Below are 24910 nucleotides of genomic sequence, written 5' to 3'. Positions count from 1 at the left end.
GTAAGAGGCGCCACTGAGAATGAAGATGTCATTTGAGGGTGCCTTCTACCTGTTGTACCTTTTGAATAAAGCAAGTGTGAAAGCATGTAATTTGAATTAGGGCAGGTATAAAGCTTCTGGTAATTTACGATGACACAGCACAACTTCTAAGGCTTCTTCATGGTTTACCTGTGCTTTAAGCTAAGGGTGTTTTGATTAATTCATGTATGTAATTGAGTTTGGTTCAAAGTCAAATGCGAGGGTAATTAACTCCAGAACATGATCAAAACATTTTTTAACCATCAATAAACTCATTAGTGAGAAAGGTCTTCTTGTGCCGCAGCCTCCTGAGTAGCTGGGATTACAGGAGCGCGCCATCCCACCTGGCTAATTTTTTGTATTTTTAGTAGAGGCAGGGTTTCGCCATGTTGGCCAGGCTGGTCTCAAACTCTTGTCCTCAAGTGAGCCACCCTCCTCCGTCTCCCGCAGTGCTGGGATTACAGGTGTGAGCCACCATGCCCGGCCCAAGAAGGATCTTTTAAATAAATTTTGTTGGCCTACATCTTAGCATCCCTCTTCTCACTCTGTTTAAAAAATGGCTGTATACGGTGTTCGCAGCCGCCGCCGCGCCGCCGTCGCTAACCCCAGCGCCGCCTTTCGCTCGCCGAGCTCCAGCCGAAGGAGAAGGGGGGTAAGTAAGGAGGTCTCTGTACCATGGCTCGTACAAAGCAGACTGCCCGCAAATCGACCGGTGGTAAAGCACCCAGGAAGCAACCGGCTACAAAAGCCGCTCGCAAGAGTGCGCCCTCTACTGAAGGGGTGAAGAAACCTCATCGCTACAGGCCTGGTACTGTGGCGCTTCGTGAAATTAGACGTTATCAGAAGTCCACTGAACTTCTGATTCGCAAACTTCCCTTCCAGCGTCTGGTGCGAGAAATTGCTCAGGACTTTAAAACAGATCTGCGCTTCCAGAGCGCAGCTATCGGTGCTTTGCAGGAGGCAAGTGAGGCCTATCTGGTTGGCCTTTTTGAAGACACCAACCTGTGTGCTATCCATGCCAAACGTGTAACAATTATGCCAAAAGACATCCAGCTAGCACGCCGCATACGTGGAGAACGTGCTTAAGAATCCACTATGATGGGAAACATTTCATTCTCAAAAAAAAAAAAAAAAAAAAAAAATTCTCTTCTTCCTGTTATTGGTAGTTCTGAACGTTAGATATTTTTTTTCCGTGGGGTCAAAAGGTACCTAAGTATATGATTGCGAGTGGAAAAATAGGGGACAGAAATCAGGTATTGGCAGTTTTTCCATTTTCATTTGTGTGTGAATTTTTAATATAAATGCAGAGGCGTAAAGCATTAATGCAAGTTAAAATGTTTCAGTGAACAAGTTTCAGCGGTTCAACTTTATAATAATTATAAATAAACCTGTTAAATTTTTCTGGAAAAAAAATGGCTGTATACAAGTAATTACATCATTTAAGGTGCTGGTGATGGTTTGCTTAATTCGTGAATATCTTACGACTTTTACAATATTATCTTATGTCACATAGGGGCTGTCTAGGGAGGAGGAGCAAAAAGTCACCACCAGTGCAAAGAGACATAGCCGAGTTCACCAAATGTTCCTGGCTTCTTGGCATTCAGAGTAGAACGGGGATGAAACACTTGCAAAGGCAACTTTGAAGGCATCAAGCTAGGATGAAGCCATAAATAAAGACTGTCCTTTGGAATGGTGGTTCTCCATCATTCAGTGGCAACTGACTTCAGCCTGACATTTGTTTCTCTTTAATTTCCAGCTCAAAAATATAATTTGAAGTATTTTGTATACATGTCAGCCACTGCCACCATCCCTCAGAAGCATCTTACATAAGGAAGAATGTGCAAAATAAGGATACTCAGGCTTGATACGGTCAGAGAAGAGCTTGAGAGAGTCAACAGCTGTCAGTTATGACTTAATCTTAGTCCAAGTTTGAGTAGCATTTCATTCCAAAGGAAAAACTAGAGAGAAATCAGTGCAAATATTTGGTGATGCAAAAATCATCTTTCTTATTTTATTTTTAATTTTTATCTATTTATTATTTTGAGACTGGGTTGTGAGACTGTCTAATTTTTGTATTTTTGGTGGAGAGGGGATTTTGCCATGTTGCCCAGGCTGGTCTCAAACTCCTGGGCTCAAACGATCCTCCCACCTCTGCTTTCCAATGTGCTGGGATTACAGGCTTGAGCCACTGTGCCTGGCCTAAAAACCATCTTTCAGTTCAGACTTGGGTAATAAGGCATTCTAGAAAGTATTTTTTTATATTTTATGCCTTACATAAAATGTCGAAGACCCCACCATTTCAATATTCTGGTATGAGGGCTAGGAATGACAGATCATTTTGTGATCTAAACTCTTTTTCCTTTAAGATTGGCCTGTGCTCCATAAAGAGACAGACATAATTTTGGAAATTTGCTTTCTTGGCACTGATGTGTTTGCTGAGTCAAGTCCTGAATTTTTAGAATGAAACTAACTATTGCCATGAGTTGAAAGTTGGGCAGGAAGAACATTTCAATCATTTTTGGGTTAGGAAGAAAATCCAAGTTGACATTTCTCATGGATATTTACTGTTTTTTTTTTTTTTTAATAGCTATTTCCCTTTTAATCTTTGCAACATAATATGAATGATTTGAATACATTTTTGCAGCTGTACAAAAATAACCCTGCCTGTGGTACTATGTTAATTTGTTATTGGCTTTGCGATTTAGAAGATTTGATTATTTCAAACTCCACAGCCTCTATGATGTCCTCCAATGATCCCTGCCTCCTGGTATTCACACCTTTGTGCAGTCTGTTCCCAGGTCTGTGTGACCAATAGCCTAATGCCGGCGTGTCACTTCCAGGATAAGGTTATAAAAGTTCACCTTCTGTCCTAGTCATCCTTTCTATCCTCTCTCTTGAATCTCTTGTTCTGGGCGAAGCTATGCTGTGAGCAGTACTGTGGAGAGGCACACACATTGAGGAACTGAAGCCCCCTGTTGACAGCCATGTGAATGAGTTTGGAAGAGTATCCTCTGGACCAGTCAAGCTGTAGATGACTGCAGACCCACTAACACTTTGCAGAGGTGTGAGAGATCGTGAGCCAGAACCACCCAGCTAGGCCACTCTTGGATTCCTGACCCACAGAAACTGTCAGATAATAAATGCTTATTGTTTGAAGCCAATAAGACTGGGGTTACTTGTTACACAGCAATAAATAACTGATGCAAACTGGCAACATAAGGTTGGTTCATCCATCCATCCACCTACCCATCCACCCACCCACCCACCCATCCACCTACCCATCCACCCACCCACCCACCCATCCACCTACCCATCCACCCACTCACCCACCCATCCACCTACCCATCCACTCACCCATCCACTCATCCACACATCCATTCCTCCCTCCCTCCCTTCTTCCCTCTTGCTCCCCCATTTGCTTGCTCTTTATGCTTTCAACAAATGTTTGAGGGCCTACTATTTCCCAGGAAAAGTATTTGATGATTAGGATGCTGAGATGATTGCCACAATCCATGCTTCAAAGGAGCAAAATATCTAGTTGTCTTCAGCAAAACAATAGTTGAATTCTACTTTGTCACTTTCCTAGCATTAAATTTGAATTCTAGAAGTAAATATCTAAGAAAGATTTTATTTTTCTGTACCTTTCCTTTTTTATATTCCTCATGCTAATTCTAAAAAAGAAACAATCAACATCCGTTTAAACCATATTTGATCTATACTAGAAAACTGAATTTTAGATGAAATTAATGCAAAGCATATTTTATGGCATCAGCATTTATAAATTATGTAATACTTTAAGTGGATTATTTGTATTCACTGTTTACATTTTTTTCCTGATTATATGAATTTTTCTGAAAACAAAAAGGTACTAAGGAATTTAAGAAAGAAAATGAGACTTGAGCCAAATTAATAATAATATTGATAGAGTGCTTTCTCTATGCCATACTCTGTGCTAAGCAATTTATGTACATTTCTTTTATTAATCCTCACAAGGAATTGTAAGTATTATCCCTATTTTATGGATAATGAAACTAAGATTTAGAATAGTTAATTAGGAACGAAGTCCAAAAATCAGTAAGAATTGGAGGTGAATTTCAAATGCAGATCTCAAGCTCTTAGCTACTCTGTTGTGCATATGTTTATATATGGCTGTGTACCGACATGCAGTACCATGCTTCGGGAGTATATAGTTTGGCTAGGAGATACTCACTTATGTGTGTACACAGAGCCCTTAAGTGTGGTTTGGCCAAATTTGTATCAGAGTATCATGGGAGCTGCAACTGTCAGAACTTTAAATGGTGTATCTTATTAAATCTTATTAAATCCTGTACAACCCAAAGGAAATTTTTTCTACTTCCCTTACAAAGGTACTGAAGATGAAGAAAAAAGAATAGAAAATACCAGATTAGAGAACTTAACAAAAATTTACTTTATCTCATAACATTTTGATTACTGTTAGGAAAGGGGGCTGAGATGAGTGAGAACAGGGAGCACCTGTTCTGCTGAGAGAACAAGTTGCCTTTTATTTTGTTTTATTTTATTTTATTATTTTTTGAGACAGGGTCTCACTGTGTCACCCAGCTGGAGTGTAGTGGCATGATCATAGCTCACTGCAGCCTCCAACTCCTGGGCCCAAGTGATCATCCCATCTCAGCCTCCCAAGTAGCTGGGACTACAGGTGTGCGCCACCACACCTGGGCTGCCTTACTTTTAATCTTCATAAAAGTGTAGTTGGCACCCACCGCGGGGGCGGGGGGAGGGGGGCGTAGTATACTAGTGAAGTGGGTTGGAGAACAAGACTTGATTGATGGGCTCTGGCTTTCGTAGGAGCCCTGCTGTCCTTCATATGTTTAGCTTTGGTCAAGTTGCTGGAACTCATTTGAGCTTATTTTCCCTATATAAAATAAGAATAAAACAAACATGTTTTTGTGTTTTTCTGAGGATTAAGTGTATGCGTATATGTGCCTAATAAATGTTGACGTGGAATAGCTGAGTATCTGATTGGGCTTCTCTCGATATTTTTCCCCTTGTTGTTCTTCATCATTATTCTTATTGTTAGCAGCTGATCTTACCCAGTCCTAACCCTTTGGGAGGATCATAATGATCATAATAATTCTGACAAAAATACATGATATTTTGGACTGACTAGAAACTGCAAATAAAAATTAGGAAGCGAAATGGGAAGATCATACAGTGCCTACTGCCCAGAAGAAGTTTACATAATAGAAACAAAATTAAAAGGAATACCTAATTAATGTATTTATTATAATTTAAATGAAGAAGCATGTGTATGTCACAGGCGTATGTCTTAGACATAGGAACCTGACTGCATCAGAAAATATTTAAAATTACCAAGATGTAGTCAGTTAAGCAGCAAAATTTCTTCTGCTGAACGTTTTCTAAAACATATTCTCTGCTCCTTTCTCGCAATAGTTAACAATTGGAATTAACAACAATGGCTTTACGTCATAAACCTCTTTCCATGGTCTTCTCTCCTTCACCTTCTTTTCTGCTGCTAGTGTGTGTGGACTTCCTGTCTGCTGTCCTCTGTCCCTGTCAGTTTTTCAAATGAGAGATAAGAACTGCTTTGCAATGTGAGGTGGCAGAATTTGGGACCAGTTAGGCTGCCAGGCTGGAGAAAGGTGGGCCTGAGCAAGCCTTGCCCGAGCACCTCCTTTCTTATTTCCTAGAATAGTCTGTTCCCCTTTGTCAGTTCTCTCGTCCCTGGCTAAGAGCTTGTCCCATTTGCCTTTGGATTTTATCATCTGCTCCTTCTTGCTGAGGTACAACATCATTATTATGTGTGCCCAAGAGGAAACTCTATTGAGTTCTTGGGGTGAAGCGGCGTAAGAAGTTTGCTCCTTAGGAAAAATAAAAATCTTAAATAGTTCTGGTCCTTGGTCACTGGTACAGAGGTGGAGGGAAGTAGAGCTGGTTAAAGTCCAGGGAAGTGTGTCAGGCAGGAAGCTGGGAGGGCTTCTCCCAGCGGGATGTAGGAAGGCTTCTGTGTCTTATGGAAGTGACGATGTGCCCGAGTCTGCTTCATGAATCTTTGTAGATGATAACAGGGCTCCTGTGAGCCCTCAGGTTGTTCACTGTTTGGTTTCTTTGAGTTGCATGAAAATATGTGCTTGACTTGGATGTAGATTTTATTTCTTTTCAGGGTGGAGGGTTGCAGACAGTAGAATATGTTGGCTGCCAGCTCGGAGTGACTGCCAGGGACAGCTGAAAGGGGAAATTTAGCGAGAATGCTGAGGCCTGAAGTGCTTCAGGGAGCATTTCAAATTGCATCTCTTTAGAATCAGATGGTCTCCAGAGATGATAATGAGTTATGAGAGGTGCCAGGGTTTGTTTTCTTCAGGCTCAACATCACTTAAGACCATAAGCCATAGACCCTTAAGGAATGAAGCACAGTTCTACATTGGACCCACCTTCTTCAAGGATCTGAGGCTTAGTGGGCCTTTTAAATAATGATTCATTGAATTCCATAGTTCATGGTTTTATTTATTTATTTTTGAGACAGAGTCTCGCTCTGTCGCCAGGCCAGAGTGCAGTGGCGTGATCTTGGCTCTGTCGCCAGGCCAGAGTGCAGTGGCGTGATCTTGGCTAACTGCAACCTCTGCCTCCTGGGTTCAAGTCATTCTCCTGCCTCAGCCTCCCGAGTAGCTGGGACTACAGGTGTGCACCACCATGCCCAGCTAATTTTTATGTTTTTAGTAGAGACGGGGTTTCACCATGTTGGCCAGGATGGTGTCAATCTCTTGAACCTGTGTGATCCACCCACCTCAGCTCCCAAAGTGCTGGGATTACAGGTGTGAGCCACCACGCCCGGCCTGTTTATTTACTTATTTTAAACTGATCTATCTGTAGTTTTAGAATGCAGCTGATTCTTAACCACACTGTGGCAAGTATTCATTATTCTTTGAATGTTCTCTTGGTGGCAAACATGACCATTGAGACTTAATGTATCTGACTCTTGCTATAAACATGCTGTGTAACAAATTTCCCTGGAACCCATAACCTACAACAGTAAGGATCTCATTCTCTCAGTCACAGCTTTGTAGGGTGGCTTTACTTAGGGTGTGGGTTGGCTGATGTTAGCTCCAGAGTCAGTAGGGCTGGGTTCAGATTTGTTCCATTTATTTCTGGAGTATAGGGATGCTGTAAAGAATTGTGAGCAATGGTTCAGTTCACCATACCATATTAAGCTTTCCTGATTCTTTTTTTTTTTTTTTTTAACAAAATTGTAAAGTATACCTGACATAAAATTTACCATTTTTGCCACTTTTGTGTGTACACTTCTGTGGCATTAGTTATGTTTACATTGTTGTGCAGCCATCACCACCATTCCTCTCCACAACTTTTTCATCTTCCTAAACTGAAAGTCTTTATCTATTACATTTTTTTTTTTTTTTTTTTTTTGAGACGGAGTCTCGCTCTGTCGCCCGGACTGGAGTGCAGTGGCCGGATCTCAGCTCACTACAAGCTCCGCCTCCCGGGTTCACGCCATTCTCCTGCCTCAGCCTCCGGAGTAGCTGGGACTACAGGCGCCCGCCACCTCGCCTGGCTAGTTTTTTTGTATTTTTTAGTAGAGACGGGGTTTCACCGTGTTAGCCAGGATGGTCTCGATCTCCTGACCTCATGATCCACCTGTCTCGGCCTCCCAAAGTGCTGGGATTACAGGCTTGAGCCACCGCGCCCGGCTCTATCTATTACATATTAAGTCCCCTCTTCCTGGTACCCCCAACCCCTGGCAACCACCATTGTACTCTCTAGCTCTATGAATTTAATTATTCTTGGTACCTCATATAAGTGGACTCATGCAATATTTGTCCATTTGTGATCGGCATAGTTCACTTAGAAAATGTCTTCAAGGTCATTCACATTGTGGCATATGTCAAAATAGTCTTCTTTTTTAGAGCTTAATAAATATTCTACCATGTGTGTGCACCTCGTTTTGTTCATTCATTCATCTGTTGATAGACAGTGAGTGGCTTCTCTTTCTGATCGTTTGTCACTGATTCCCATTTATCCTATGGGTGGAACCATCTGAGTTGGATTAATGATTTTCACCAACCAAGACCCTGAGCGCAATCACATTCATTCCTTTATTCAACAAATACTTATTAAGCCCCCACTGTATGCTGGCAAGTGTTCTAAAGGAGTTCGAATGCTCTCAGCACTTAGAGCTGTGCTATTCGAGGGTTACATGTGCCTATTTAAATTGAATTAATGAAAATCAAATACAAATTTTTAAAATGCAGTTCTTTGATAATAGGAGCTGTATTTCAGGTGCTTAATTGCCACATATGGCTAGTGGCTGCTGTTTTGGACAGCACATGATGGATATATTCTTGCAGAAAGTTCTGTTGGACAGCACTGACTTAGAGGGTTTAGGGAAAGCCCTATAGCAGTAGTAAAGAGCAACAACTGTCTCCTTAAACCATAAGCTTATGAAAGTCACCTTGTGAGTGCAAGCGTGCTGTCGATATTCAGCTACATTTGAGCCAAAAGCTAGGCAGTTAGAGTCCTTCCTCAGCACTTAGGAAGGTGAATGAGCAAGCAGTTCAGTTTCTCCCAGGTCAGTGGCAATTTTATCCCCATAGGGAGCACTTGGCAATATCTGGAGATATTTTTGGTTACTGCAACTAGGAGGAGGGAGAGTGTAGGACAGGGATGCTGATAAACATTCTACAATGCACAGGACAGCCACCTCCAGTCCCTAACACAGAACCATACCAGCCAAAATGCCAGTAATTCCAAGCTTGAGAAATACCTTCGCTCCCGGTGAAGTGGTTGTAGATAACAGCTAGGAACTGTGAGAGCAAGGTTTTGTGGCATGTGGAAGAAGGTACTGTACAGTGAGAGGAAATGAAGCCATGAAGATGGAGAGAGACTCCCCACAGTGTTCCAGTCTTCTCTTCCCTTGTTCTCCAGACCAGCCTCAGTTTTTCCCTTGGGTTCTGTGAAGGACCTCAGTGTGATCATAACTTTACTCTTTCTCTTGAATTACTTTGAGCTGGGTGTTAGTCTTTTGCTAAATGTTCCTGATATAGCAAATTATGTAGCAAGTCCTTCTTTTAATTGTATCCCATGTAAAACTTGGTCTGCAAATATGCTCTCTGACTACCTTGGATTTAAGGTAGTTTCATCAAATGTTTAGCACAAGATTAGCATTTAATTGCATCAAACTTACAGGGATGTTATGACTAAATTTCAAACAAACTGTTATATTTCCTATGAATAAAAGGTTATTTTAAATGGTCTGATGTAGAATATTTGTATATATTTAATTTAAAGTGAGAAAATTGTAGAATTAAAAAATTCAATCAGTATAAAAAAGAGTATAGAGTGAAAAGTCTCTGATGTCCTCCAGGTTCTTGTTCTAGAATTGTTTATACATATACAAGTATACTTTTTCCCTTCCTTTCTCTCACTGTCCTTTAAAAAATATAGCCTGTATATATTACATAGCGAATGTGCATGCATACACACACACCTTATTTTTAAAATGATATGTGTATATGACTTTCTTCTCCTTTTTTTCACTTCATGTTTACAGCTCCATTTTAGAGCTCTTTTTCCATCAGCACCAAGATGGATTCCATTCTTTTCAGTGACTTGGAGTTTAACTTTGAATCAGTGTTCCGTGTGTAATTCATTTAGCCAGTCCTCTGCTGATGAGCGTTAAGGTTCTTTCCAGCCTTTTGTTTTTGCAAATAATGCTGGAATGAGTAATATATCCTTGTATTTTGATCTTTATGCACATATAATTGTATTTGTAAAATAAAATCCCAGTAGTGGACTTTTCTAGTTCAAAAGGTGGACACATTTCATGTTTCTGTTAGATATTGCCAAATTGCCCTTTCAAAAAGATGCATCATTTTTCACTTTGCCAACTGTATATGAACATGCCTAAAACGTAATCCCCCTTTTTACCATATTTTTCTTTCCATTTCTCTCTCCAACTTACTTGCTTCCCTTAGACCTAGTCTAGAAACTGTCAGGCTTTCAGTTCAAGGGTTTATCTCATTACATTCCATACAGCACCAGTCATAGGAGTATTTGTGAAAGACGCAACCTGTCTCCTTTGAGAGCACTGCGTCAGTTTCCTCCTTGACTCCTGGTGGGGGGGGCAGTGCCGCTGCAGACTCACCCCTTCTCCCCTTTAATCGCTGGCTCAGCTTCACCTGGATGAAATCCCCTTCCTCACTCTTCCTTCCCTTCTATCCCCTGGGAGGCCTTTAAGAGCTGGTACTCATCTATAGAGCCTGAGAAGTTGAAATCTGTTAACTTGCCTTGGGTGCTTGCCAGTACTTAAAGACAGGCCTGGTTGGACCACTGCATTCTTTGTCTTTGTAGGAGAAGCCATATCTGTTTGCATGTACAGTGTCAAGAAGTGTTTCCTGTCGACTGCTTTGGCCTGGCATTTCCATTAACACTTTCAATTGGGAGATGGTTTCTGTCGCTTAACTGGCAGAGGACCCAGTTTTACAGCCCATCTGCTTGTCTCTCTTTCTCAGCCATTGGCCCCGGTTGGGGCAACCTATCACTTGAATCCGTGGCCTATAGAGTTTAACTGGGATACTTTTTGGAGGGGAGGCAGGTTGGGGGTGGGGAAATCCTTTCACCGTGACATTATTGGCCTAACCCTTTTTTTCAGTACGCTTCCATTTTTAAGGAGGAAATGACACTCTGGGCTCTTCCTTGCTGTCTTCCCAATGTTTTCTTATGAAAAATTGTAAACATACAGCAACGTTGAAAGAATTTTGTAGCAAACAACTGTATGTCCGCTACTTAGATTCTGCCACTGACATTTACTGTGCTGTTTTATCATATAGCTGTCCATCTGTCTGTCACTGTCTACCTTTTTGGGCTTTTTCAGTGATGTTTCTCCAGCATTTCAAAGGCATCATGGTATGGGTAGTTAGGAATATGTGCTATGGTGCCAGATTGCCTGGGTTTGAATCCTGGCTCTACAGTCCACTAACTCTGTGACTCTGGGCAAGTTGCTGAGCCTCTTTGTGCCTCAGTGTTGTCATCTGTGTAATGGAAGTCGTGATAGTGCCAACTTCATAGAGTTTTGTGAGATTAAATGTATTAATACATGTACGGCATTTAAAACAAAGGTTACTATATATTAACCATTTGGTATATGAAAGAGAGAGTAACTGCTAAAGTAATGTTCATTTCATGGATTAAAAAAACTAATTTGATAGGTTTCGTGGATTTTAGGGAGAAGCAACTGTGTGCCTGGTACTGTGCCAGACATTTTATGTACACTGCCTCATTTCATCTTCAAAACCACCTTAAGCAGATTATCCTCACTTGCAGATGAGCAAGCTGATGCCTTGTAATTAGCAGCAATGGGGTTTGATCACAAATCTATTTTATTTCAAAGGCTATACTCTCTAGGCTTTGGCCACGCCCCCCACTCTCCCTGCCTCCCACCACCGCCCACCTATCCTGGAGTGCAGTGTGCCCTCATAGTCCACTGCGACCTTGAACTTCAAGGCTCAAGCAACTCCTCCTGCCTCAGCCTCCCAATAGTTGTCCTTTCTCTTTTTGTCAGTCACAAGATGCAGAAATTTCAGGATTCTGTAAGGTGGCAGAGATTTCTGTGATTAAATAAAACAAATAGGTAGATGCGCCTAATTATTATTTTGTATTATTATTTTGGTGCAACTTTTAGCTATTGAAAAGTCAATCCTGCAGAAGAGAGAACACCTTGCTGTTATATGGAGCTTGGTAAAATACTGTCCCTTCCATTAGTATTTCCAATTCAGAGAGCTTTTGCTGTATGGGCTCTAACTGACTTAGCTGAATAGGAATTACCATGGGGTGTTTTGGCAGTGCCATCATTGGTCACCTGTTTAGCTTCTGAGATGCTAGCAAATTACTCTTAGTTTTCTGTCCAAAATATTTCGTGGGAAGAAGGTTAGAAAATAGAAATAAGTATACTACTGATGCTATCTTATACATGGAAGTTTTGAGGAGAAGCTACACTCCAGTTGGTCATTTACACTAGGTTGTGACATTGATACCATTTTCTATCTCTGAGAAGCAGCCCATAGTAAGCAGTATAAAGAGGAGGATGAGTGGTGGGGTGTGGTGGCTCACGTCTGTAATCCCAGCACTTTGGGAGGTGGAGGCAGGCAGATCACTTGAGGTCAGAATTCAAGACCAGCCTGGCCAACCTGGCAAACCCTGTCTCTTAAAAATACAAAATATTAGCTGGACATGGTGGCACATTCCTGTAATCCCAGCTACTAGGCAGACTGAAGCAGGTGTATTGCTTGAACTTGGGAGATGGATGTTGCAGTGAGCCACTGCACTCCAGGCTGGGTGACAGAGTGAGACTCCATCTCAAAAACAAACAAACAAAACCAAAACCAAACCAAACCAAAACAAAAAAACCAAAACCAGGGTGAAACAGCCCTCAGATTTTGTCTTCTCACTTGAATTCCTGCTTCAGTTCAAATTCATTCCTTTCCTCCTCTCCCATTAATCCTTTCTCAGTTCTTGAGATTACATCAAATAAGTCTCTATTAGGTGTTAATATGACTTCAGCACCCCTTAACATTTGCTAATTTTCCTTCCTAATTGAGAGACCATACCTTTTAATGGCAAGATTTTGCTTTCATTGTATTTTCTTTTAGTTACTTTATTTTTACGGCAGCTGGTTCTGCATGTCTATTCCTAGAGGTGATATAAAGTTTCCATTTAAAATATATTTAATTACATGAAAAGAAAGTGGTTTTAAAAAGGCTAAAGTGGAATAGTAGAAGTGGTACCCATATGTGGCAAAAGTCATGAGGCTGGGATGCAAATGATGGAAGTCCTTTTGAACACTGACTTACATGATCCTCAGAGTTTGTATGTCTGGTCTCGATTGACAATGGATGCTCTGGGTAGATGGAACATTTAACAGATAGTTGCATCTGTTTTGAAGGTACTCAGTGGAAAGTCATTTATACTCTACATCTGTTTCTTGGCTAAGACAAATATATGCAGTAGATTCTGACCACTTAGGAAAGTTTTAGAGCAAGGCTAATTATGCCTTGGGGCTTTGGCCAATGTGCTTGTCTTTATGAAAGAGTCCTTGGTATCATCAGCACCTAGAAGTAGATATGCATATGCATATAGTTTCCAGAAGAGTTTCTTATTGAAATTCTTTCCGTTTCTTGTGTAGCCTGGTCATCCACAAAAAGGGGACTGTGTATCTGTTGGACTTGGGGGTGGCTTCCTAAGGCTGATGAACATAGAAGCGGGGCATCCTCAGGGAGTCCCCTGAAAGTGAACCCAGGATACTGCCTGAGGATTTGCATTATTTTTAGGGATTCTGGTCAGGGAGACAAAGGTGTGCAGCTGCTCAAAAAGTCTGAGTGGAGTTAGTGCTAAATAACCTGAAGTTTGGAGAGGAGTGGAAGTTAAGGACGAGAGCCCTGCCTTGAAAAGAGAACCACATACTCACCAGTGATAACTTGTGGATAATTCATGGAGCTATGAGAGTGGGAGCAAATGAAAGAGATGGTGCTCCCCCCCTCCCCCAAGATATATAAAAGAATATACCTTTCTTTCTGTCTCTATAAGGAAGGAACCAGTGACTCACACCCTGTGCTATGAAGAGTTCTTCTCTCTCTGATTCATTCACTCTCTGACCCACAGATGTAAGTCCCTGTTTGGAGTGTCAAGGTGATTTCAGATGACCTTTCTTTCTCCTTTGTAGGGCCTGATTTTGATGTTTAGGGCTGCCATACTTCAGCAGGTGAGTGGTTTGGCTTCCCTCAAGTCTTTTTTTTTTTTTTGAGACGGAGTCTCACTCTGTCTCCCAGGCTGGAGTGCAGTGGCCGGATCTCAGCTCACTGCAAGCTCCGCCTCCCGGGTTTACGCCATTCTCCTGCCTCAGCCTCCCGAGTAGCTGGGACTACAGGCGCCCGCCACCTCGCTCGGCTAGTTTTTTGTATTTTTTAGTAGAGACGGGGTTTCACCGTGTTAGCCAGGATGGTCTCGATCTCCTGACCTCATGATCCGCCCGTCTTGGCCTCCCAAAGTGCTAGGATTACGGACTTCAGCCACTGTGCCTGGCCTCTCTCAAGTCTTAATATTCTTTTTGTTTGTGGATCTCTGATGCTAAGGTAATTACTGGGGGCAGAGGTACACTGTGACTGAGACAGGGATAGGATATTGAAAGACAGGGCAGGGCACTTGCTATGCTTCATGGGTTAAAATTGTGTTGGTTTCTCAGTCTTCAGGATGGTGGCTCAAAGCTTCCTTGCAGAAATGTGATGCAGTAAAGATTAATGTTAACACCCTTAACAATTATATTAGATGGACTAGGCTCACAGAGTCTAGTCCTGGCAGGACTCAGGAATCTGACTCACTGCCCTTCATTGGAAGCTTGGCTTAGTCATTTCCCAGCCTTGTGGTCACAGACAAATTTCTTAATCATTATGAGATATATTTGTCTAACATATGAAAAAGTATTGACCTTCAGTCCACAGATATCATTAAGTACCACTCTATCCCTGGCATTGTGCCAAATCTTGAGATAAATAAGTATATAAAACAAGCAAAGCTCTCTGCCTTTATGAAGTTTTTCTCCTGTTTTGGGAGTGTTGTGTGATTTCAAGTAAAATGGTGTATATTAAAGGAGTTGGCATAGGGCCCTTTTAGAATCATATAAGTATTACTATTGAAAAGTTACAAACTGCCCATACTACATTAGATTGTCATTTTATTTATTTATTTAGAAACTGAGTCTTGCTGTCACCCAGGCTGGAGTACAGTGGCGCGATCTTGGCTCACTGCGATCTCCGCCTCCTGGGTTCAAGTGATTCTCCCGCCTTAGCCTCCTGAGTAGCTGGGACTATAGGCGTGTGCCACCATGCCCAGCTAATTTTTGTGTTTTTAGTAGGGACGGGGTTTCACCATGTTGGCCAGGATGGTCTGGATCTCTTGACCTCGTCATCCACCCACCTTGGCCTCCCAAAGTGGTGGGATTACAGGCGCGAGCCACCGCACCTGGCCGAGCTACATTTTTTTTTTTTTTTTTTTTTTTTTTTTGAGACAGAGTCTCGCTCTGTTGACCAGGCTGGAGTGCAGTGGTGTGATCTTGACTCACTGCAACCTCCACCTCCTGGGTTCAAGCAATTCTCCTGCTTCAGCCTCCTGAGTAGCTGGGACTACAAACGCCACTCCCAGCTAATTTTTTTTTTTTTTTTGTATTTTATCAGAGAGGGATTTCTTTTTTTTTTTTTTTTTTTTTTTTTTTTTTTTTTTTTTTTGAGACGGAGTCTGGCTCCGTCGCCCAGGCTGGAGTGCGGTGGCCGGATCTCAGCTCACTGCAAGCTCCGCCTCCCGGGTTTATGCCATTCTCCTGCCTCAGCCTCCCGAGTAGCTGGGACTACAGGCGCCCGCCACCTCGCCCGGCCAGTTTTTTGTATTCTTTAGTAGAGACGGGGGTTTCACCGTATTAGCCAGGGTGTTCTCGATCTCCTGACCTCGTGATCCGCCCGTCTCGGCCTCCCAAAGTGCTGGGATTACAGGCTTGAGCCACCGCGCCCGGCCCAGAGAGGGATTTCACTGTGTTGGCCAGGCTATTCTCAAACTCTTGAGCTCAGGCAATCCGTCTGCCTTGGCCTCCCAAGCTGCTAGGATTACAGACGTGAGCCACTGCGCCTGGCCAGATTGTCATAATTTTAACAGCAGAACTCTCTGAACAAATTACTTCATTGTTTTATATACAGTGTTTACAAAAAAACTCATCTTGTTTTAACTTTTTTTCCTGTTTTTTTTTTTTTTACCAACTCTTGAGATAAAACTTAATTTCTCTGCTCATTTTGCTGTGACTTTCTTTTCCTTTTCTTTTCTTTTTTCTCTTCTTCTTCTTTTTTTTGAGACAGAGTCTTGCTCTGTTGCCCAGGCTGGAATGTAGTAGCATGATCTCTGCTCACTGTAACCTCCACCTCCTGTGTTCAAGTGATTCTCGTGTCTCAACCTCCTGAGTAGCTGGGATTACAGATGTGCGCCACCACGCCCAGCGTTTTTAGTAGATACGGAGTTTCACCATGTTGGCCAGGCTGGTCTTGAACTACTCCTGACCTCAAGCAATCCACCCACCTCGGCCTCCCAAAGTGCTGGGATTACAGGAGTGAACCACCACACCTGGCCTGTGTCATGACTTTCTAATGGACGTTTTGATGTAACAAAGCTGATCTTCCTAAATAACCAAGTTGGAAAGTACGTTCATTGTGTGTGGAGGAACTGTAGTACACTTGAAAACTACAATTCACAGTAATGTCCATGAGAACAAACAGTCCAAATATGCTTTCTTCTTGTCTTGAAACTACTGATATGACAAAGATAGGAGGAGACAAACCACCTCTTCATGAAGACTATGCCCAGTCACTTCATGGAAACTGTCCCAATTTGGAAGTAGCTTTTTCCAAAGCACTTAGCTGATTTGCTCAGGTGGTTCCCAGACTTTTAGCTCTAACCAAGCAATTTGCTGTAAACTTCTTTCTTCTCAGCACAATGGAACATTCATGATGTTTATCTGGCAGAAACTTTATTAAAGGAAGCCTGACAGGAAGGTCAGGGGGAAGAGGAATGGAATCTGTCTTTATTGGAAAGTTTGTGTCTTGAAACGTGTAAAATGACACGAATGGATGTGGTTCTGTGATACCAGTTCACCTCCTGACTGCGTTGAATGTAAGGAATCCTGGTTTCTACAGAATGCCTTGGTAAGGCACTATCTAGGCACTCACTAGACCTTTAAAAATAAATCATTAGTTTCTCCAAGCGGGCTTCATTTTAGTATTATTTTCTAAGATACCCCGCATATCGTGTATTTAAGGGTCTTCCTATGTTGAATGCACAAATGATTTTTCAGTGGATTTTTGGGGGTTTTTTACATATTTTCCTTAATTTACATGAGGACTCTTTATTATACTGATCATCTATCCAGTTAACAATGTACAGTTCAGTTATGCATGTTCAGTGTTGCATAAGGAACTGGAGTTGAAAATAACAGTTGTAGTTACCACCTAGGAAGGGAGGGGATGAATAACTGAATTCAAAGAGGTGAGGGGAAGTGCATTATGGGTAAGTAGTACCAAGCTCAAGGTGACTTACTTCTCTAGATTTGTGTTAACTAATTCTTTGACTGGACAACCTAGGAAGGGAGGGGATGAATAACTGAATGAATTCAAAGAGGTGAGGGGAAATGCATTCTGGGTTAGTAGTACCAAGCTCAAGGTGACTTGTTTCTTAGGTTTGTGTTGACGAATTCTTTGATTGGACAGAGACCAGTTCGTTTCCTGCCTGTTTGTCCTACCTTTAATGCATTGCAGTAAGTGGGAATAGCCTGTTGCGGGGGTACACCAGATGGACACAGAAATGTCCCCTTCTGCCTTCTCCTCTTACCCCTAGATGAATGGTGTCATGGAAATTCAAAGGTCATTCTGGGATTTCATGTTAGTTGAAAGCAAGTTTCCTTATTTTTCATTTGACATATCAATATTTGCAGGCCTGCCATTTCAGGCTGGCTCGTGCTCTGTATTGCCTATAGCATAGAAAAGACAGATGAACTTATAGCTTAGAGCCAAGGTACAGAAAGTTATTAAGAGTGATGTCTTGTTAATAACCAAGGAAGGAATCTATTTAACTGGGGTATTTCAACTCATTTCTCAGAATTTCTTTTCTTTGTGGCCATATAGGAGCAAGGATGGTGAAATAATATGGAAACAAATGAGGGGAAATTACAGACAGAAATGGAAGAGTTGAAAGGAAGGAAGGGTAACAAAAGCCCACCTCCCTGCAGTCTGCTCAAGGGAAATCTTATGCAATTTGTGTGGACAATGAGATTTATAATTTTGGCTTCAAGCCTGGGTGACTTTCTCCTCTCTGATTATAGGAAAAAATATTATAATTAAATTAGGATTAGGCAGTTTTTCACCTCTTCATTGTCCTTCCATAGGACAGACATCCTTTTTGTTTGTTGACCACAGGGACCAGTGACATCCTAGTTTTCTTGGAATTGTTTGTACTTATTGCTTTATTAGAAATCACTCTATAGTCAGATGTCTGCCCACCCTTCTTCAGTTCTTTCCCCCCAAGATGTCAAAACCCTGGTGAGGAATCTGTGAAATGTGAACTATGACTTGGTTGTATGAGGTTCAGTGAAACAGCTGGAGGTTTTCCCAGCAGAAGGCTAAAGCAGAATTGTCTAGACATCACTTTTTTCTTATCTAGTCAAGCTTTTCTGGGAGCTTTTCCACATGAGGAATCCAGGCTGAAAGGAAAATCAGTTTGACTGGCTAAAAGCTCATCTGGCAAGTTTAAATCACTCCTGAAACGTACAGAGCTGCAGTCTTTGGTTTGACAAGAACAGAAAGATGCTTGTCTCTGTTGTTGCTAGTATTAAAAGAGAATTTGTTGGCTGGGTGCAGTGGCTCATGCCTGTAATCCCAGCACTTTGGGAGGCCGAGGTGGGCGCATCATGAGGTCAGGAGATTGAGACCATCCTGGCTAACACAGTGAAACCCCGTCTCTACTAAAAAATACAAAAACATTAGTCGGGTGTGATAGCGGGCGGGGCGCCTGTAGTCCCAGCTACTCGGGAGGCTGAGGTAGGAGAATGGCGTGAACTCGGGAGGCAGAGCTTGGAGTGAGCCGAGTTTGTGCCACTGCACTCCAGCTGGGCGACACAGCAAAACTCCGTCTCAAAAAAAAAAAAAAAAAAAAAGAGAATTTATTCATTTGTCCATTAAGACATTAGGATGGGCATGGTGCCTTATACCTGAAATTCCAGCACTTTGGGAGGCTGAGATGGGAGGATCACTTGAGTCCAGGAGTTTGAGACCAGCCTGGGAAACATAGGGAGACCTTGTCTCAATAATCATAAATATAATAATAGTAATAATAATAATAATAATAATAATAGTAATAGATTGCCGGGATGGTGGCCCATGTCTGTAGGCCCAGCTACTCAGTAGGCTAAGGTGGGAGGATCTTAAACTCAGGTGGTAGAGGCTACAATGAGCTAAGATTACGCCACTGCACTCCAGCCTGGGTGACAGAGCGAGACCCTGTCTCAAAAAAGGAAAAACCAAAATAACAAAAAAGAGCATCACTCACTCACTGTGCACAGACATAGTGCCTTGCCCTGGGGAATCAGTGATAGGTAGAAAAATGATGTTCTTTGTACTGAATTAAATCATTGTTTAGCTACGGGGATAAAGACAACTTGAGTAAAGGGCAAGTAGGAAAGGAATAATGTCCTAAGGGTGTAGAAGACAAAGAATGCAACAGAGAGGAAGGAGAAATCAGAGAATGTTTGAACGAAGTAACCTTGAGATGAGCCTGAGATATTTTTGAAATTTAACCAAATGAAGGGGCTATCAAGCGAAGCTAGTTCAGAGTCCCAGGATTTGTATCTTTTGGAGTGACTATGCCCCTCAGAAACTTCCAGAGAGTTGTAGAACTCATTCAGGCTTTGACTTTGGCAGTTGTAAGAAGCACTAGAATTCTTTCTACCCCGGACAAGGGGCAAGATGTGCGTTTTTTTGTTTTTGTTTTTGTTTTTTTTTTTTTTGTTTTGAGATACAGTCTTGGTCTGTTGCCCAACCTGGAGTGCAGTGGCATGATCTCAGCTCACTGCATCCTCTGCCTTCGGGGTTCAAACGATTCTCGTGCCTCAACCTCCCGAGCAGCTGGGACTACAGGCGCACACCACTGTGCCCAGCTAATTTTTGTATTAATAGAGACAGGGTTTCATCATGTTGGCTAGGCTAGTCTGAAACTCCTGGCCTCAAGTGATCCTCCTGCTTTGGCCTCCCAAAGTGCTGGGATTACAGGCCTCAGTTCCCCTGCCCGGCTAAATGTGTATTTTTGCTCACGAGCACCATGGGCATCAGCTTTTAACCTCCAATATATGGGCCATATTACCTGGAACTCTGTTGTCTTCTGTACGACTGTTGGAAGTTAAGTCTACCCATGCGGATAAGGACATTTAATCACACACTAACCCCAGCTTCTCTTAGGAACCACTGCAGAGAATGCTCAGTTTTTACCCAGTCTCAGGCTATTTTCGGTCAAGGCATGAAGTGACTTTGTCACTGCAGTAAACCCTAGGCACTGTGCAGGTAAGCCTCTTCTTGAGATGGATTGCATGGATACCTTTTTGATGACACAATAAGTAGGTCTTTATTGGTTGTGAACAGAGGTTAAAATGCTGCTGAGTTGAACATTGGAGGGTGAAGGGATTTCCCCGTAGAGTTGTTCCTGCATGTTAAGAATATTGAGCTAAATTTAGAATGTCTTATACTGTACCTATTTTTTCCTGTGTAAGTCTCAAAAACTTGATTTAGACTTTAAGGCTTTATGAATATCCCTACGTTTTTAAGAGGGAGGAAAAGGGAAGGAGAGGGAGGTCATTTGATTGAGAAGGGCATAAATCACAGTGGATGAGTTATCACAAAGTCAGCCCATTTGGATAATATCAGCTCAGTCAAGAACTAGGCCAGGCATGGTGGCTCATGCCTGTAATCCCAGCACTTTGGGAGGCTGAGGCGGGTGGATCACCTGAGGTCAGGAGTTCGAGACCAGCCTGAACAACATGGCGAAACCCGGTTTCTACAAAATTAGCTGCGTGTGGTGCCGCATGCCTGTAATCTCGGCTCCTTGGGAGGCTGAGGCAGGAGAATCATTTGAATCTGGGAGGCAGAGGTTACAATAAGCCGAGATCACACTACTGTATTCCAGCCTGGGCAATAAGAGCAAAACTCCATCTCAGGAAAAAAAAAGAAAAAGAAAAAGAAACTAAAACATAATAGCAACTAGGAAGCCCCCTGGTAGGCTCACTCCCTGGTAACCATTGTCCTGATCTCTATTCCCATTTGCTCGTTTTGGAACTTCGTACAGATAGATTCTCTCAGTATGGATTCTTTCATGCCTGACTTCATTTCCTCAACATTGCATTGAGATTTGTCCATGTCGCATGATGTAGCTGTAGTTCATTCCTTTTTATTTTTTATTTTAATTTTATTTTTTTTGAGATGAGGTCTCGCTCTGTTGCTGAGGCTAGAGGCTAGAGTGCATTGGTGCAATCACGGCTCATTGCAGCCTCCTCTCCCAGGTTCAAGCGATCTTCCCATCTCAGCCCCCCGAGAAGCTGGGACTATAGGCGTGTGCCACCATCCTCGGCTAATTTTTTTTTTTTTTTTTTTTGGTAGAGACAGGGTTTTGGCATGTTACCCAGGCTGGTCTTGAACTCCTGGCCTCAAGTGATCTGCCTGTCGAGGCCTCCCAAAGTACTGTATTATAGATATGAGCTAGTGTGCCCAGCCCATTTTGATTTCTGTGTAATATTATAGCATGCATGTATCTACATTTACTCATGTGTCCTACTTTTGATGAGATTTGTGTTGCTTATAGTTTGGACTATTACAAATTATGATACTGTCATTATGCCTTTTGGTATAATTTCTCTAGGGTATGCGCCAGAGTGGAATTGTAGGATTGGGTTAGACTACGCATTTTTCTAATCCCAATAACATAATTTTTTTTTTTTTTTTTGAGGATTCTCACTCTGTTGCCCAGGCTGGAGTGTAGTGGCACGATCTCGACTCATTGCAGCTCCTCCCTCCAAGGTTCAAGCGATTCTCCTGCCTCAGCCACCCGAGTAGCTGGGATTACAGGTGTGTGCCACCATGCCCAGCTAATTTTTTTTGTATTTTTTAAATACAGATGGGGTCTCATCATGTTGGCCAGGCTGTTCTTGAATTTCTGACCTCAAGTGATCCTCCTGCCTTAACCTCCCTAAGTGCTGGGATTGCAGGTGTGAGCCACCATGTCCTGCCTTCAGTAGATTATTTTATTTTATTTATTTATTTATTTATTTTTGACACAGAGTCTCGCTCTGTCGCCCAGGCTGGAGTGCAGTGGCCGGATCTCAGCTCACTGCAAGCTCCGCCTCCCGGGTTCCCGCCATTCTCCTGCCTCAGCCTCCCGAGTAGCTGGGACTACAGGCGCCCGCCACCTCGCTCGGCTAGTTTTTTGTATTTTTTAGTAGAGACGGGGTTTCACCGTGTTAGCCAGGATGGTCTCGATCTCCTGACCTCGTGATCCGCCCGTCTCTGCCTCCCAAAGTGCTGGGATTACAGGCTTGAGCCACCACGCCCGGCCTGGTAGATAATTTTAAACAGTGTTCCAGCTCTTCCAGTTTATGTTACCACGAGTAGTCTGTGGGTTTCCATTATTTAATGTCCTTGCCAGCACTTGGTATTGATGATCTTTTAATTTTAGCTACCTGGAAGTATGCCTACTTTGAGTTTTTAAAATTACTCTGTTTCATTGTAAAGAAATATGAGTGAGGTTTAGACCCAGAAACCGTGAATGAGTTTAGCTTAAACCCTGGTTGAAGTAAACCTAGGTGATCATTTGAATCCTCAACTGAAGGCGGGGCCATTTTGTTAGACTTCACGCTACAGAATCTCACACACCAGGGTCCAAATCCCAGTGGCAAGCTATGCAAACCTACACAGTTATTTACCTCTTTGAGACTCAGTCTCCTGATCTGCAAAGGGATGTCATTTTAAATTCCTCACCGAGTTGGTATGAAGAGTCCATCAGTCATTCCACCAAAAAGCACTTAGTTCCTGGCCCATAGTTATTATCACAAAGAAGTTACGAGGTTGCTCTGAGTCACAGGAAGAAGTGGCTGGCTACGTTGCTGTGGAATACTCTTATATTTATTTTAGTTTATCTATTTTTAGGGGAAACAAAGTTATTTCACCCAGAGCATTAGACGTCAAAAGTGGATATGTCCTTTCTGGAACTGCCTTGTTTGTTTGATGTCCGGGCGTCTCTGTATGTTTTGAAGGCTGGCATGTTTATGGCTGAGCAGAACCATAAACACTCCTTGGGCCCAGGGCTGCTCTGGATTTGTGTATATTTGATACATGGGCAGTGGCGAAGGAAATCGTCTTCAGCTTGTGTTTTGACACAGAGAAGTTTTGCTTTTCCTTTATCTGCTCTCTGCATCCTCCACCGAAAACAAACAGAACACCCCGGCATGGATAAATATTGTTACTGGCAGCCTCAGTGGTGTTGTTTTCCCCTTTGCTACAATTGCAGAGAGACTGAGTGGCATTGTAGAAGATCCACAGTTGTCATTCTGATACTTCAGTCAGAACTGTACAGTTCTGGAAATGAAAAAGTGAAGTAAAGAAAAATAAGAATTACAAGATAATTTTTTTCCCCAAGGGAAATTGTAAGGCATTTCAAGGACAGAAAGGCAAAAATGTTATGTGGTTTTGCATTTCTTCTCCTAGCACCATATTTATCATGCCACCACTCCTGAGCCTTAGAATAGATAGACTATTCAAAGACAACTTCATTTCACGTGGGTTATTTGGCACCTTCCCTCTGAGCCTTCTCCTGCTTCATTTGCCCTGCTCAGTGAAACTCAGAATCGAGGTGCAACTGGTCTAGGAGGCTAGGAGAGGTATAACCACTTATTATGTAGCCACTGAGAGTTCGGCCTGGTGGAATCTCATTTGAAATTAATTACGTTTATTTATTTATTCAGTTTTAAGAGGCAGTGTTGTCCAGGCTGGCCCTGAACTCCTGGGCTCAAGTGATCCTCCTGCTTTGGCCTCCCAAAGTGTTGGGATTACAGGCATGAGCCACTATACCTGGCCAAGGTTATTTTTTATTAGCTTAAAAAGTTATTTCCCTCTAATGTGTTTTCTTCACTTCCCACCTCCTCCCTGTCTCTGTCTTTCTCCCCATCTCTGATTCTCTCTTTCTGTCTCTGTCTCTCTCTTTCTTTTGGGAGGTAAGTAAGGGAAGAAAGACCAGATGAGAGAGGTTAAAACTGCCGGGCTCTGATTTCACAAACAGCACTGGATCCCTCCGTGTAGTCTCTTACTAACTGCATGATTTTGAGCAAATTCCTGCATTTTTCTAAGTCTCAATTCTTTCATCTCTCAGTGGAGGTAACAATTGTATCTGATTTATTATGAGGTTATATTGAGAAGGACGAATGTCAGAATTTGCACAAATACCAACAGCTGCCCTTACCTGGCACTTCCTCAGTGCCAGGCACTGTTCTGAGTACTTGCTTGGTATGTATCCCAACAGCCCTGTGGGTTGGGGCCAGTGGTTTATAGGTGAAGAAGCTGAGCAAAGAGTGTTAAAGAAACTTGACTAAGATTCCTCTGGCAACAAGTGGCAGAGCTGAGACTGGAATGTGAGGCAGTGTAGTCCAGAGTTGAGGTCCTCTGTCGCAGCACTGCCATTTCCCCCTGTGCCTCCTGACAACACACCCTGCCCCTCCTCCTCCTCTCTGTAGGTAACTGTTTCACAGTTCGGCATAACTTCCTATGTAATTTGAAGCAACAAACCTAGGGTCAGACACTCCACTGCCTGTGTATCTTGCCTGTTTCCAGATCCGCCGTGTCACAGACATTTTCCATGTCAGTGCCTTCGGCTCTACCCAGGTAAAAAATTAACCACCTTGTGAGCGCTGCCCGTGCCGCTCCGGCTTGCGGGGGGCTGGCTTTCTTTCAGAACAACCCCGTTCTAGCTGGCCTGCTGCCTAGGCCCTGGCTTTCTTTCCCACAAAGTAGCTTCTGAGAAAAACTGTGGGAAACAAATGACTTCAGAGGTTTTTAGAGACAGAAGTGCAAACTCTAACAAATTTCATCTGGCCCAAAAATGTTATTACCCAAAATCTTGAAAATGTTTTCTTATAGGATTATTCCCCCAAGGTTGTTAATCTGAGAACGATTCAGGCCTAATAGGCCTGACTTTTTGCCCCCTGATATTGGAGTCTTGAGTAGTTGAGTGCCAGAGTATGGGGGGTTGAGGTAAAAATATTTCTCTG

The 24910-nt window shown here is 42.6% G+C and overlaps 2 protein-coding genes across 20 annotated transcripts in view; both read left to right on the top strand.

Annotated features, from left to right (window-relative positions):
* MAGI1 (membrane associated guanylate kinase, WW and PDZ domain containing 1) overlaps nucleotides 1-24910 on the top strand; it is a 677305-nt gene that overhangs the window by 63678 nt on the left and 588717 nt on the right. The window lies entirely within an intron of this gene.
* On the top strand, nucleotides 595-1181 carry LOC115895159 (histone H3.3-like). The gene has a single exon (XM_030924334.1). It carries the CDS (start codon nucleotides 694-696, stop codon nucleotides 1102-1104), a length of 411 nt encoding a protein of 136 aa, XP_030780194.1. The 5' UTR covers nucleotides 595-693; the 3' UTR covers nucleotides 1105-1181.

The sequence above is a fragment of the Rhinopithecus roxellana genome, chromosome 1 (assembly GCF_007565055.1).
Source record: "Rhinopithecus roxellana isolate Shanxi Qingling chromosome 1, ASM756505v1, whole genome shotgun sequence".
Classification (NCBI taxonomy): Eukaryota; Metazoa; Chordata; class Mammalia; order Primates; family Cercopithecidae; genus Rhinopithecus; species Rhinopithecus roxellana.
Note: the sequence above shows the minus strand (reverse complement) of the source record. Positions and strands in the feature narration are given on the sequence as shown.